Source organism: Equus asinus, chromosome 11, assembly GCF_041296235.1.
Source record: "Equus asinus isolate D_3611 breed Donkey chromosome 11, EquAss-T2T_v2, whole genome shotgun sequence".
Classification (NCBI taxonomy): Eukaryota; Metazoa; Chordata; class Mammalia; order Perissodactyla; family Equidae; genus Equus; species Equus asinus.
In genome coordinates, this window is record NC_091800.1 from 30886006 (window position 1) to 30902175 (window position 16170).

The 16170-nt window shown below is 39.4% G+C and overlaps 1 protein-coding gene across 13 annotated transcripts in view; it reads left to right on the forward strand.

Annotated features, from left to right (window-relative positions):
* Window positions 1–16170, forward strand: part of ENOX1 (ecto-NOX disulfide-thiol exchanger 1) — a 533277-nt gene that overhangs the window by 295267 nt on the left and 221840 nt on the right. For 4 of the 13 annotated variants that reach the window (XM_044779940.2, XM_044779942.2, XM_070480824.1 and 1 more), the window contains one exon: window positions 8382–8528. The exons of the other annotated variants lie outside the window; for them this stretch is intronic. In XM_044779940.2, the coding sequence (XP_044635875.1) occupies window positions 8441–8528 (88 nt within the window). In that variant the 5' untranslated portion in view covers window positions 8382–8440. The remainder of the gene's footprint in view (window positions 1–8381; window positions 8529–16170) is intronic. 13 annotated transcript variants of the gene reach the window in all.

A 16170-nucleotide genomic window follows, 5' to 3' on the forward strand; every position in this document is an offset into this window, starting at 1 on the left:
TCTGTAGTCCCTCCTAAGTTGTCTGTGTGCATCTCTCTATGCATGCATCTTTCCTCCAATAGCTGACAAGTTCCTTAAGGAGCGGTCTTGTCTCCCTACGCCAAATGTGAAGCATAGTGCCTAGCACATGGTAGGTATTCAGTAAAAGTCAAATAAATGGATAAATGGATGGATGGATGAATGAATGAATAATAGCAAGTTTATTGAAACTAAATTATTTCCTTTTTTGTAGCATTTATATTTATGTCAATCTAGTTGTTATAAAGCTACAAATTCAACATTTTAGTGGGCAAGTTGATCCCAGTTTGCCAGCTTAAAAAGAAAAGCGTTGGATTTTCAGGAGAAAATAATACCTTAATTCAACCAGTATGTGTATACAAAATATTGAGAGTCATTAAATAACATAAATTCTACATGGTGTGCACTTTACAGTAAATTAAATAGGTGCTATAATGTTGCTTTTTCAGTAAGCTGGTGTTTGAAGGCGTTGTCAGTAAAGCTAGCTGTGTACATTCGTCTTTGTTATCCATTCCAAGGTGATGCTTTTTGATGCAGGTGGCCCAGCTATTCTCAGGCACTTTGATTTGCCAATTATTGTACCTGTGGCCAGGAACAGATAGTAATTAGTTTCACGTTTTGCTCACTGGGCAGCTTAACGTTCTTGTCACCTTACATTGAGTTTTAAATGTGCAAAGCACAAAGAATGTCAAATGTGTTTCTCCGACTTGGGGCTAGGGCTGGAGGTCATACCTAGTAACTTGAATTGCTTCTGGCTACAGAAATTAAAGGGCCTGATCAATTATAAAAGAACAAGATAATATGGCAAAAGTACATCAAGGAAGGCAACGTTTGTGTGTGTATATACACACACATATATATCTGTGTTGTGTGCGTGTGTGTAGACTTATATATAAAGGCCTAGGTGTATCTTTTTATTTTCTTTCACAAAAATGCCATTTGTTAGCTTATGGAATCTGAGTGCTAGTTGATGGCTTAGATTACTGCCATTTTAAGGAAAGAAAGAACAGTAGGATCTTATTTACAAAGTAGCATTCAACCTTAATAATTTTCTCCTTTGAATATTCTCAGACAACACAGGTTACCCAAAACGCAGAAGGAGATGCATCTTTTTCTTTCTTTCTTTTTTTTTTTTTTTGCTGAGGAAGATTCACCCTGAGCTAACATCTGTTGCCAATCTTCCTCTTTTTGTTTTTTTGCTTGAGGAGAATTAACCCTGAGCTAACATCTGGGCCAGTCTTCCTCTATTTTGTATATAGGTCATTGCCACAGCATGGCTGACAAGTGGTGTAGGCCCACGCCTGGAAATGGAACCTGGGCCACCGAAGCAGAGTACACTGAACTTAACCACTAGGCCATGGGGCCAGCCCCTCATTTTTTAACATAATGAATATTCACTACCTTATAGTTTGGACAGTTTTGCTCCAGCTATGACTCACTAATGCCTTCTTTTAAAAATTGCCATAGAAAGGTAGAAAAGATCCCTTTGGAAAAATCCAAAACCACACTAGCAGTTTTGTCTGCTGTTCTTTTGCTTAATTGCCTGGGAGTAAAGTTGACTCATTTATGAGGACTTAACCTAGTGTCATTATTAGCAGAAAAGATTATTTAACATCATAAGAAGAGATGGGAAAATTTCAGGCACATAGCATCCCAAACATAAACTTTATTTGCTACCCTCTTGAATAATTTGTTTGCGTGTAATGTTGTTCACACCACTGATAAGAGAAAATGTATTTAATAACTACTCAGAATTAATATGCTGTAGTATGCATGGCTGCCTAATTTAATTTATCTCTGATTAAGCCTATTATGTTTGAGATCGCTTTACAGAAGAGATTTTTTTTTTTGCCAGCTGTAAGCTTATTTGAATTGTAATATAAGTTAATAATGTGTGAAATAACCAGTGGTCCCTACTTCTAAATGTTAATTTTGCCACTGACTTCCTGCGATGATGCATACCCAGATCATTCGTTGGCATTTAGTTAATATCTTGCAAGAACAGATATTGGAATAAATATGAAAATTAACTATTTTAGGATGCAGAGACAGAACAGTGGTGCTTTAATTCTGAAATCCAGAGAACAAGCCATTGCATTATGAAAGTAATTGAGAATCAATGATTGATAATCATATAACATGATATATAAGATAACACATAACTTTTGTGTGATTTTTGTTCGGAATGTATTCCTTCAACATTAAATAATCATTTGATCAGATGAAGCAGGAACCTCAAGGGTTTGGCAGTGACCTAGGCAGCACTTGCCTTGAGGTCCTGGTGATTAGTCTCTTCAGTGGGCCCAGCACAAGGGAGAGGAAGGGACTTGTGCTATTGCTGACTTTATACTTATACTGAACCAACTGTTTCATCTGCCAGTCTAATTCTCCCTTTCAGCGTCATGGACGGTTATCACCATTAAGTGGGCTAATTACGTCTCCTTGCTCAGCAGTTGGCCTCATTTGGAGTGATGCGCATCCCTAGATATAGTTTGCATGGCTCAGAATGTGAACTTCATTATTTGTATGTACATTTAAATTTGGTAATCTCATTGCTTCTTACCCACTCCAGAACTGCTTTTCACTTGGAATGCCTGTTCTGGCCCTCTAATTGAAATTCCACCCAGTCCTCAAGGCTTTCTTTAAATCCTGCCTGCTCTGTGCAGATTTCCCAACCATCTTAGGCCTCGCCATTTCCTCTTGAGCTCCTCCTGAGGTCTTTGCCTTGATCATTTAGTCACCTTTCACGTATTCTACAGTGAGCTCCCTGAAGGCAGAGACCTTGCGTTTTAAATCTTTGTGCACCCACAGTGCCTAATACAGTTTCTTATGCAAAAATATTATGTCAATAGGTGGTGGTGATTGATGGTCAGAATGAAAACCTGACAAGGGAGAAACTTATATATCACGAACCCTAGGTGAATAAATTTAAAGTCAGCTTGTAGGTTCTCATTTGTTCTAAATGTGAAGTGGAAACTTGCATGTAATGTTAAAAATGTCAGAGATTATAAAGTAGATTTCTCCTCGCTTTGAATGGCTCTTGCTAGACCTATAGTTTGAATCTCAGAATGTATATAACATGGTGTTTCTTAGCCCTGGCTTACATTAGAATCAGCTGGAGAATTTCACACATGGATGCTGGTGACTCACCTTCAGAGCAATTAAATCAGAGAATAGTATCATTTTTAAAAAACTAACTAAATGTTTCTAGTAAGAAGCAGGAATAGAGAACCACTGGTGAAAGGAAACTTACAGGTCATTAAATTCATTCATCCATCTGGTGTTTGATTGGTTTCTACAGCTGCTTAGTAATGAAAGAAGAATACTTCTAATAGGAGGATTAAAATTGCAACTTTCTGATGCAGGCCCCCATTGCCACAACTAATCCTTCTCTCAGACTACCAACCAAGGTGACTCACCATCTCGGTTTGTTGGGGACTGTCCTAGTTTTAGCATGGAAAGTCCAACACAGTGGGGAAACACCTCAGTAGTGGAAAAACCAGGAGGGTTGGTCATTCTCCTACCAACACATTCATTATGTGGATTCTACAGAGCTGTTTTTTGATAAATTTCTTTTTGAGAAGAAGGAAAAATATTTTTGAGGGTAGAGTATTTAATAAAAATATGGAAATAATTAGGACACTTTAAAACCTTAGCATTTTTAAGGGGAAAGAGACATATCAAGAAAACAGGGAGAGGCCGGCCCCGTGGTCAAGTGGTTAAGTTCTCGCGCTCCACTTCGGCAGCCCAGGGTTCGGATCCTGGGTGTGGACATGGCACTGCTCATTAGGTCATGTTGAGGCAGCGTCCCACATGCCACAACTAGTGGGACCCACACTAAAATATACAACTATGTACTGGGGGGATTTGGGGAGAAAAAAAGCAGAAAAAAAGAAAACAGGGAAAACATTGCAACAGGTTCTTTTGTAGAATTCTTGCAATTAAGATAGAGGGGGCTTTATTGCATGTAATTAATTAAAGAACATCAAAATATTTTTCACTTTTATCTCTGCTATGTATATAAATTGAGTGACTTTTTTAATGTAAGAAGGAATTAAACAAAAATCTCAAATTTGAAATAGTATAATCAACTAAACTAAAAACTACTCGAGGATAATTGTTTTTACAAGTGAGAAAACAAAGACATATTCAAGGCTACATGGATAGTCACTGACAGAGCATCTGGCTCCTCCATCTTTTTCTGGTAGGTAATTTGGCTTATTTCCTACTATACATCCTTTTATTCCCAGAAACATTTAACACAGTCCTTTCCTTTCAGATAAGAGTAAATTTTAGTAGATTGATAGAAAAAAGTGAAACTATTTTCCTAACAGAAATAATTTTTAACAGTTTATATTTGGAACATTAAAAATTATTCATCATGAATGCCCATTTGAGTTTTATTCTGATAGCATGGTGCAGTCCTGCAGCCTAAGGATTAATTTGTCCCACAGTTATTTTCCATTCAGGTCACATTGATCACTGAGCAGCCAGTCTGATCACTACATGGTTGATTCATTTCATTCATCGATTGCCAGAATTGCCGGATGTGGGCCAGCAATCTGATTGTCTTCATAACCAAATCAAATCTACTGAATTGGCAGCAATTCAGCCAAAGCTTTGGTGATCAGCTGCCCACGATATTGATGGTACCACCTAGATAAGATGTTAAACTGTACTTAGAAATGTCCGGTTTCCTTGAAATCATGATAAGTTTTGCTCCCACTCTAAAAGTTCTATGCTGCTATAGGAGAAAGCATCAATAAGTAAAACTTCTGATATACTAGATTTTCCCTTAACAAAACATTTAGCTGAAGTTGTAAAACTCAGAGAAACATGTTGTAGCATGGGACGTTGCAGATCAACTCGTCCATCCTTCCCAAAATATGTTAATAAATAGCACCTGAAAAAAAAAAAGTGGGGAGGGGCCTGTAGGCAAATAAGTTTGTAATATGTCAAGTAAAACAAAACCAAACTGGTGCCTTGAATGGAGCAGGGTAGGGCATGGGGCCAGGAGGCATGTTACAAAATTGTCTAACCATAGAACTCTGTATCCTGAACATATGCAGGGACTTCATCCAGCCTCTGAATTTTGTAGTTAAATAAACTGTGTCCTAAAAAGATTAAGAAACTGATCCAGAGTTAAATGCTCTCTTTAATTTTTTTTCCAGTCCTCCTTTTTCTCCCCACTTTCATATTGCTTTCCCTAATTGCCTGTAAGGACTTTCCTCTTCGCTCCTCAGTGCTGGCAAGTTGCTTCTAGTTGCCCAGCTTTCCAGTGATGTCATGCCTAAAAACGGAAGTGAAAACTATTCGCTTAGATGTCCTTTTAGAGTATTTAAGGTTTCAGTATCTTCTCATGTTCTGATTTTAATTTCTTTTATTTATTGGGCACCTACAGTGTGCCAGATTCTTTATATGTATTATATGATTTAATCCTCATAACAACCTGCAAAATAGATAACATGTCCATTATGTCCATTCATTGGGATGAATATTAGCTCCCCGAAGATCATACCTACAATAAGTGGAAGAGTTGGGATATAAAACAATATCAATCTGACTACACCCTTCCATCTTATCAAGTTCAAAGATAGCGTTGTTGACAACAGTTAATTTTTTTAGAAAGTTGTTGGCCCATAATTGATATGGCATAGTATAGAGAAAATGGCATAATTTCAGGTAGACAAATTTGTAACAAATGTACTCAGGGAATAAAAATATATTGAAGTAATGTATTAAAAGGGTAAGCAGCAAGCTGACTTAAATTTTTTTTGGGCATAAGCTGAGGAATACATCATGTATACATTAGTACATACTTATATACATGTATTCTTAAGCCAAAAATAGATACCTTTCAGGGTAGTAATGGGGTGAGTACATAATTGGAAGGTGATCTGGGCGCGTAATTGTGAGAATTTCTTATGTGGATAGTTTTTTGCTGGATAATGGTGCTTTTTATATGAATGTTGGGTACATGTTGAATGAATGCCTAGATGGAGTTTCACTGTTAACACTCAGTGATAAAAGTTACTCAGCAGTCTTCCAAGTGAGTGATCATTGTCTAGAGTTATCTTAAAGTCAGTTGATTTTCTGCAGTCTCTTTTCTTATTTAATAAACTTACATAGCTTGTTAAAAAATATGTACTTATTTGGGCCAATCCTGTTACTATTCTGTTTTTAAATCCTTTTCTTGATAGCTGTTCCTTTCTTTTTTCGCTTTCTCCCTCCATCCCTCCCTCCCCTTCTCCCACCTTCTCTCCCCTCCCTCCTTTCTTTCTTTTCTCCCTTTTTCCCATCCTTCCTTCCTTCCTTCCCCTTCCTATGCATTGAGAAATTGATGTGGCATCTGCCTCAAAGTGATTATTGGTACAAACTTCTGGAGCCAAGATAATAGTGAGGTGCTATAAAGATAAACTTATGGAAGAGTTCAACTCACTTTTGCCTGATGCTCCCTAGAAAATAACAGATAATTAAAACGATTTTAGGAATATCCTACCTGAAAGTAGTTCTTAGGCAGTTAGTAGTTGATTTGGGGTAACACCTAAAATTCTCTGGTTAAACCAACTAGACTAGAATGAAATAAATAATAAGCACATATAACTACAAGGTCAAATATATAAGACTGGGAACTTCTGGTTCTGACAGCCTGAACACATGTGTTTATGTTTTCTTATTCCAAAAATCTCCCTAAAATTGTAGCAAAGAAGAAAAACACTATAAAGAGATAGTGAGAGAGGACAAATAGAGGAGGAGATGCTACTAAACAGGAGATGCCAGCAAACTTTTGGAAGATGGCACAGTGATGGAGCGGGGAGGAGCTGAGGTGTACTGAGAGAAACCTGCAGATTCGTTCTTCGGGACCCTGGGGAGGCTTCAGAGGGGTGTGAGGGTGGGTCTGGAAAGAGGGTGATTGATTGAAGGTAGTTAGAGAGTAGTTAGCAGTAGTTAATGGAACGCAGTATATAGAGTAGTTAGACCTTGTTCCTCTGCCTCCCTCACACGGCCACTACCAATTCTCCATCCCCGCTGGAGGCTTGAGGGATAGTCTTGTGTGAAATTGAATCAGAGATGCTCTGGACTCACAGAAACTAGATCCAGGGGAGAGAGGTGAAACTCCACAGAGTGAACATGGAAGACCCTTCTGGACTCCTCCACAACATAGCTCTCCGAGCATCGATAACCAGGGACAGGCTCTTTAGACCGGAGTTTGAAGGATTCTGATCTAAAGAAACTGAATAGCCAAAGAAATGACCTGACTGGCATTTGGAGTAGCCCTGGAGATGGCTAGATTCCCCACCCAGTTACCTCACAGGGATGCCAGCCAGTTAATAAGCACACCCTGCCCCTGCTCAGGGCTTCCAGTCTGTCTTGTAGGGACACTGTCCATCAATATAAATGAATTTTATATTTTATTTATATATTTTTTAAGATATTCATATGCATTTAAGATATTCATATATATAAAGAAATATATAATATATATATAAATGTCTTAAATATAAATGAATACTGAGAGGCTCACCAGATGTTTGAGTATAGCCTCCAACATAAAATATAGAATCATGTAGAGAGATCAAAACAGAGAGAGAAAGGGGTTACAGAGACTGAGAGAAAAGATAGATGATTGAAGAAGCAAAAGCAAAGCTTTTAAAAACCTATAATATCTTCAGAAAGATAGATGATCTATCCATGAGCTAAAAAGAGCATTCTATAAAAAAGGAACAGTCAGGAAATAGAGATCTTGGAAATTAAACTTATTGTAAAAAAAAAAAATATTATTCAGAGATAGAGAAGATAAAGTCAAGTAAACTTTCTAGGAGGTAAATTAACAGGCAAAATGGACAGTGGGGGTGGGGAGGAAAGAAGGGAAGAAATGCAGTGGGTCAGTCCAGGAGGTTCAGCATTTTACCAAAGGAGTTCCAGAAAGAGAAAACAGAAAAAGTGGTGGGGAGACAAGTATCAAAGAATAACACAAGAAAAAAATTTCAGAACAAAACAACAGGAATTTCCAGATTTAAAGGGAAAAGAAAGTGTCCAGAACAATGGATAGGAAAAGATCCATTAAGGGTCTTTACTATGAGATTTCAGAACACCAGGGATTAAAAAAAACAGATTCCAAAATCTTCCAGAGAAATAAAGCAGGTCGTTTATAAAAGATCAGGAATACTGATGGCATCAGACTCCACTGCAACACCGGAGCTGGAAGATAAGGAAGTACCACCTTCAAAATTCTGAGGGGAATGACTTTTTACTTAGAATTCAGTTACAAGCTTAATAGCAAGCGTGAGAGTAAGACTAAAACGTTTTCAGACACACAAGGAAGGTCTCAACAAATTTACCTCCCGTGTACCTTTTCTCAGGAAGCTACTAGAGAATGTGCTCTACAAAAATGAGGATGTAAACCAAGAAAGAGGAAACCATGGGATCCAGGAAACGGGGGACCCAGCACAGGCGAGAGGCACAGGGATTTCGCAAGATGGTGTTAAAAAGAAGCCCCAGGACAACAGGTGGGCAGCTGGCCTGGGAAACCGCTAGACCCCACGGACTGAATGGGAGGCTCCTGGAGGGAAAAAGAGATGTGACAGATTAATGATTGGGTTGATCACATAAAAAATGGTTTAAATAGGGTTTTTTTAGATCCCTTGGATAGTTGAGGATCAGTTAGTAATAGATACACAGAAAAAGGAAGAAAAAAAATCAGGAAAAACAAAATATTGAACAAGATAGGAAGTATATTCTTATACGAATGGCTCAAGAGTGAACAATGTTACATGATCATAATAGTGCAAACATAGAATATCAATCTAACCCCAAATTGCTACTTAACCTACTGGAGAGATGGGGGAAGAAAGCTTATTGGAAGGTGGTGATGGGTAGGAGTGCTACATTTTTCTCATTTTGCATAGTAGTAAAATAGATAATCCCTAAAAATGGTAACTTAAAAAATATCATTGTGCATACATTACTTAAGTATATGGAATCAAATATCAGAATTAAAAGTTGAAAGTGCTTTCCTCTCCCATGCTAGGATACAGCCTCCTTGGGAGGGTGGTTAGGGTTGCTAGTTAGTCTTCCTGCCCTGGGCAAGCCCCTAGATTAACCAAACTGAGAACAATTGTCTGGGGCCTAAGTCGTTCCTGTGTAGGAGGTTACTCACTCTGGCAAATAAATATCTTTCCTAATAGGAGCAAACAAAAAAAAAAACGTGTTTTCCTCTGAGGAGCAGGAAGGAGTGGGCTGGAAGAGGTCGGTAGGGGATTGCTGTTTTGGGTTATAGGCCTTACGATGTTATTTGCCTTTTAAACTGTAGGCATACATTACTTTGATAAGTATTAAGTTGGTTTAAAAAATCACTGGAATTAGAAACAGAGGTTATAAAACCAAAATGTGCAATGCCCCTCCCCCCCCCCCGCAAAAAAAGCAAAAAGAAAAACAGAAGAAGAGGTTGATGGTGCTTTCCTTGATATCTTTCAGAACTCATTTATTTATCTCATGTCTAATAACAAAGTAGGGGCCTCAGGGCCCTGTGCCACTCTCACTCCAACCAACATTTCTGTCATCACCCCCGCTCCCCACGTTTACGCTCTTCTGGGCCACTTCCTGTTCCCTTTACAACACCTGTGTTTTCCTCACCTGGGCCTTTGCTTCTGTTGAAGGTATTGGTCACCTTCACACAGATTCACACAAACGCACGAACACAAAGACCCCTTGTTCCACCTCCATCCCTACCGGTTTATAGCTCAGCTCAGATGCCTCTCTGAGGGGTCTGTGAGGGGCTCTGGACCACAGCATTCTCTCCCCTTTCTTTTAATTCCTATTGTATTGCCCTTGGGACCACGTACCAACACTGCCTTGAATCACAGTTGTTGGTTTTACTTGTCCTGTCTTTGTTACGAGCCTAGAAGGTGACAAGGGCAGTAACCATATTGCACTGATGTTTGTTCCTCCTATGGAGCCTGGCAGAGAGCTGACATATTCCAGGTACTGCCTCCGATAGTAAGTAGATGAATAAATCTTTCATTAAATGTGAAATCTGTTCAGTCAGATGGCCCAGTGCTAAACATCTGCACCCACATAAATAAATATTACTGGAAGGTAAGGATTTCTCGTTTGTTTTTGTTTTAAGGAAGCTTGTGTGCTTTCTCCTAATGGGGAAGATCATATGCAGAGCCTAGGGGTAAACTAGTCTCTAAAATCTTTGCTTTTGCTTCCTTTGTGAGGAATGTGGAAAACTTAGCAGCTAGAGGGTTGAAGTTTTTATTTGACTCTGCAGGGGTTACAAACAGCCTGACACTGAGGAAAGTGTTGCAAGCAGGATGTCACCTGGGCCTCCAGGTAGAGAAGCCCCTGGATGTCACTGTGCATCTAGTGGACAATAGCACAGCCTAAGATGTGGCAGGAAAAGGGGAAACCTCTCATGAGGGCAGACCATTAACATAAAAGAAGAATTTTGTAAATACTCAATGATATAAAACGGTCACCTAGGTAGAATGGTGCTAGCTAGGGCTTACATCCACAGCTTCTCACACCTAATTTAAGTCCCTTTCTACTTAGTCAGGCTTTATACTACACTCCCCAAATCTCTTTGTAACCATCTAACAAATTCTAACAGTCTAAAACATTCAGTTTATGGAAATAACAAAATGCCCATCAGTATTATGGTCTATGCAAACCGTGGAGTACTATGGAGCCCGTAACAAGGCAGGTCTATAAGTTCTGCTCTGGTGAGGCTTTAACTTATATGGCTAAAGGAAAAAGTGAGTGTGGAATAGGGTGACCTCCCTCACATCTTTACTCAAATGCATCTTTTGAACGAAGCTTTCCTTAACCACTGTATTTGTAAGTGCAAACATCACCCCGGGCCCAGCTTTTTCTCTATTAACGTTGATCGCTATTTGACATAATATGTATTTACTCATTTGTTTATGATCTCTCTCCCCTATTGGAATGTAAGCTGCATAAGGGATTTTGTGTGTTTTACTTACTGCTTTCCCTCCCCCGCCCGGTGCCTTCGTATGACTGAATTTGTATGAAAATGCTTATTATTTGCCCAGAACAGTTCTGGAAGCCTACACAGACCTAACAGTATTTATCTCTGAGCAGTAGGACTAGGGGCATGTGGGAGGAAGACCTTTACTGTATGTATCTTACCATGTACCTGTATCACTTTTTAAAATGAAAACACTAGTTTAATAGGAAATCCCATTTAAAATGTTTCTCAAATGGCTATAATAAAATATAAGTTATTTAGTCAGCACCATTTATTTCCAGTCCTGACATAATGAACACCATTCAGAATTTCTCTTCTTTCCAGAAGTCAAGTTGTAAACGGGCCATGATTCAAGCCCATGGACTTTATATTTTATGAAGCCTTTACCAACAGACTTTTTATTTCCCATCACAGTGGTACCATCTGTACTTATGCTGTTGTGGGGGAAAAAAATGTGTTCTTAGGTGAGATACATTTATATCTTCTAAGTTTTAGCTAAGTGACCCGAGGCAGTTCACTTAACCGCCCTGAGTCTCAGTTCCCCTACCTATAAAATTGGGATAGTTTTCCCTGTGAGCAAAGGGTGTTGTCCAAGCAAAACAAGATGAAGTTTGTGTATTCAGTGCCTAGCAGTGTGCGGTTTAAGGCCGAGTTCAGTAAATGTTAAGTCTTTCCCTTTCCCTGTGGAAAGTGACCCAGAAGAACACTCTTAGTGATATTCTTATCCCTAAGTACTCAAAGTGTGGCATCACCCAGGGATTTATCAGAAATGCAAACCTGATCTAATGAATCAGAATCGGTAGTTTAACAAAATACCCAGGTGATTCCTTTGCACAGTAAAGTTTGAGAAGCTCTGTTTTTATGCTTCTCGCAGCAGTGTTGCAGACAGGCTTGTGTTAATCAGGTTTTTTATTTTCTGTATTTTGTTATACTTTGACGTCTTAGGGCACTGGGGACCCCAGGGGAGGCACTGGCCTTCCCAGAGTTAGCTAATTCCTAGAGATGACAATTTGCCTGGGAGCAAACCTTTGATATGCAAATCAACCAATCCTGAGTCCTTGCCCCTCCCGCCCCCCACCCCCCCCAGCCTCCTTTTATCAGGCTTCTGCAGTCTGGAACGCTATCCTCCTGCCCTAAATCACCCCAGGGCCAGGGGCTGAACAATTAGGAACCACCCCTGGACCCCAGAACCCACTGAAATTATTCAAACTATCCAAGCCTTAACCTTCTTACCCCGCCTTGCTTTGCATTTCCTGTGGAAACCACAATGAAGGCTTTTGCCCACGTTTTCCCCTTATTCCCTCTGCTCCTGTCCCACCTTGGTGTCTCCCCATGTGGCCCTGCATGGCCCTCCATGGCATTGCATGCCCACCTCCTCTCAGAAGCTGTAACAAACTATCCTTTCAGTGGCAAGCCTCTCCAATCTGCTGGCCTCACCATACCTGAATAAAACCAAAATCCCAGGTACATTTTAAAACAAGGCTGCCTTTGAAGCTTTTTTCCTGGTTAAATGCCCCCTCTACCCCTCCTCCTTCTCCTTGCTAACTTTAGTTTTATTTGGAGAAGTGTGAGGGTGCCCAGCAAAGCCAGATGTTCTGGTGTGGCATGACTAACAGGCTGAAACACAGGAGGAAGCTTAAGCCGCCTCATCAGCCTGAACTTACTTTTAAATAAAGATGATCAAGGATAACCATGAACAAGGTTGTAAATCTGCTTAATGTAGTATGACTACGTTGAATGCCAATAAAGGTCCTTAAGCACAAGCTTTGAACACTTCAGAAACTGCTATTGCAAATGATTAAGACCTCCAAGATAATGGAACCGTTTGAATTGAAACACACAAACTTATTTACGGTATTCTGAGATGTCAAGGAAACAAATGAAAACCTGCCAGCCACGTCTGTTCATTTTTCCCTGTGGCTTCTTAATATGGTATATATGTTTTAAGTGGAAATAACTCTTGCCAGGAAGCAGCTGTTATGCTACCAAGCAGCTTCCCGGCCCACGTTTGCATTTACCTCATCTCTTCTGTTTTGAAGACACTCTTTATATATGGAAGTGAGCTAACCGAAGCTGGGGATAATAAAAGCAAACATTGAAAGAACATAATAGGGACTTTTCTCCCTGTGATTCAAAGAAAAAAAAAGTACGATAAGGAGTATCTACTTCAGAAATGCTCCACCTTTGTTAGATAAGAGAACAGAAGACAGCAACGGTATAGTAACTTTTCCCTTCTAAAAGTTTTTTACTACACTTTTGTAAAGAAATTAGAATTTGATTAGCAGCCTTTAATTAGAAATATTAGACAAAGAGATTTTCCATTGTTTTGTTTCCATAAAAAATCAGTTTTTTTAATCAGTTTTGTTTCCATAAAAAATAAACCCTTCTCACCACACACACACACACACACACACACACACAAAGATAACTGTGTGGTGATAAGGGTTTATTTTTTTAACTAATTTTAACTAATTTTAGTTAATTAAACTAATTTTAATGTGGTAATCATTTCACAATATGTATATCAAATCATCATGTGTACACGTTAAATTTATACAATTTTGTCTGTCAATTATACCTCAGTAAAGCTGGGGAGAAAATAGACCTATTTGTTATGACCATAAAAAGAAACTCTGGCTGCACATATCAGGATTTTGCTCCCCATAACTGGCCCTATCAGATTTAATATTACTGCCCAAACAGTGTCTAAAATTTGCCTTGTGGCCTGCAGGAATGACAGCGTCCCCTGAAACCACATGCTTGTTTCTCAGTAGGTATTTTGTTTGATTGCTCCTTGACCCTTTTCCAAGAAACCTAATTTGCCCAAGGGACTCCAGCACAGGAAAAGAGTGTTTGCATCTGCTTAGGGAAATGTGCCTGAAATAATGACTTATTTAGAACCAAGAACAGGATGGAATGGAATGGATTGATAAACCAGTTTGAGCAGGCAGAGAGCAACCTGGGCCTCATAACTGTTATAAAAGGAGCTCTGCAGCAAAGCAGTTTGCCTGGGCTGGGTCTGGCAAGACCCATCTCCATTCAGCAAACGTTGTCTCTGTAGACTACGCAAAATTCGTACTCGTGCAAATGCCTCAAGGTGTGCTGTCTTGTCTTAAATTTCACTCACACTTCTAAGATGGTGCGGATTTCTCGATTCAGCCCTGCAGACCCCAGTGTAGAAACTGCTCTCCGAGGTACGTTACCCATTTTAAACCTGAGATGACTGCAGCGTGCCCGGTGCTGGTGATGCTGTGCCCGTAAGTGAAAGCACTCTCTTGGTTGCCAGGAGAGCTGGCGAGTGTGCTGATGCATGGACTGCCCGAAGAGAGAGCTTGACTCAGCTTCTTTCTCACTTACTGAACTTAAAATGAACCATGAACTGGCAGTCAAAAGGAGGGAGCCGACATCTCATCTAGTGGAAGGAAGGATGAGTTGAGGCAAATTAAAAAAAAAAAAAAGAAAGGGAACATTGCCACTACATGGTTCTTTTCTGCTGCTTTATTTCTTGTTTTTTTCATTTTGTCCTTTTTCTCTTCACTTTTTTGCCGAGAAAATACCGTTGATTTCTTTATAACCATAGCTTCAAGGCTAGTAATTCTTTGAAATGGCAAAGGTGACAACAAAAGGTTTCTTTAAATTTGCACAATGTGAAGCTAGATTAATTTCTTTTGTCTTAATCTTCCTCTACTATTCAGTAAAAAAAGAAAATAAAAAGCAAAACCATTGACCATATTTAAGTTTGCAGGGTTAAGCTTCAACAGAGTCCTATTTATGCACAGTGGTAATGAGAGTTTGCCTTCTTTTTTAAAATTTAAATCTATCTTTGCACAATTAGCAAATTATTAAACGACCTTTCCTTCAAAGTCTGCAAGCAATTGCTTGTTTCCACTAATAAGAGAACATGTTTTACAAGGTTCCCGTTGATTAATTGACAAATGCTGATAAAATCAAAGCAGGGTTAAAATGCAGCGCACCAGCTGCAGTATAAATTACTGTTGTTCAATAATGTTTCAAGTGGCTATACATTGATGGTTTACTTTTCAATAAATATTACTTTCTTAATTGAAACATCCATCGTGGAAATTTATCTCTGAAGATGACTGTCAGGAACCACAGCTAGGACGAAACATTTCTGTATCTATATATGCATTTCGACTCAATTAAAAGCATTGATTGCTGTGAGCATTTTAGAAATAGATGCTTTATATTTTATGTGAAATGAACACTAATACATTTTAGTATACTTTGAAAATCATGCACCCTTGATTGATCTAAGAATAGTGTTCCCTACATATCTGGATAGCTTCAACTAAAAATAATTAAATGCCCTAAATGACTAGCATCATTGCTAACAGCATCTCATTCTTAGCCCACTGCCAGCCAGCTGTTTTGGCAGCTATGTTGGGCTCCATTAGAGAGCCTGCAGCTGGCTGTTTCACGCTCATATGTGTTTCAGACATCAGAGATGCTTGGCCAAAGCCAGATTCCTGTTTTTGCTTATGAGTAAGTAGCTGTCCAGAAGGATCTCCTACATCCTAGGCCAAACCTAAAGGCACAGAGCCTCCCAGAAGGAGGAGAATGTGTGTCGGCTCACAGACTATCCTGCAGAGTTTCCACTCCTCTCCTGCTGTGGTCCATACCCATGAGATGGACTCACACACTCTAGAGCCTCAAGAACACTGTAGCACGTAGATTTAGGGGTCCAACTGATCTCACAGTTTTATCTGGGCATCTCAAGATGTCCTGCCTCATCCAAACTCCTGGGAAGTTCAATATCCTCCAAAATGCCTTTGACAGACTTTTCTCAACAAAGTTATTTTAAATCAACAAATTTTTATCAACGCTTCTATGTGCCAGGCTGGGTGCTGGGGATATAGAAATAAACCAGACAGATTCTCTATCCTGAAGGAGCTTACAATATACAATCGTATCTCTCAACATTTTCCAGTTTTCTGTTTGAGCTACCGCAGTTGCTAGTTACCAGGTAATAGTTTGTACTCAAGATTACCACAGCTGCCAGACCTGGATTGAGATTGAGGTGTGACCAGTGGAACTGAGCAGAGACCATCACTCTGAACTTAGTCAGAGGGTGAATTGCCCTCAGGATGGGCGTGAAGATCGTGGGGCAGGAACATGGGGCTGTGCCATGAGGGAGTTAA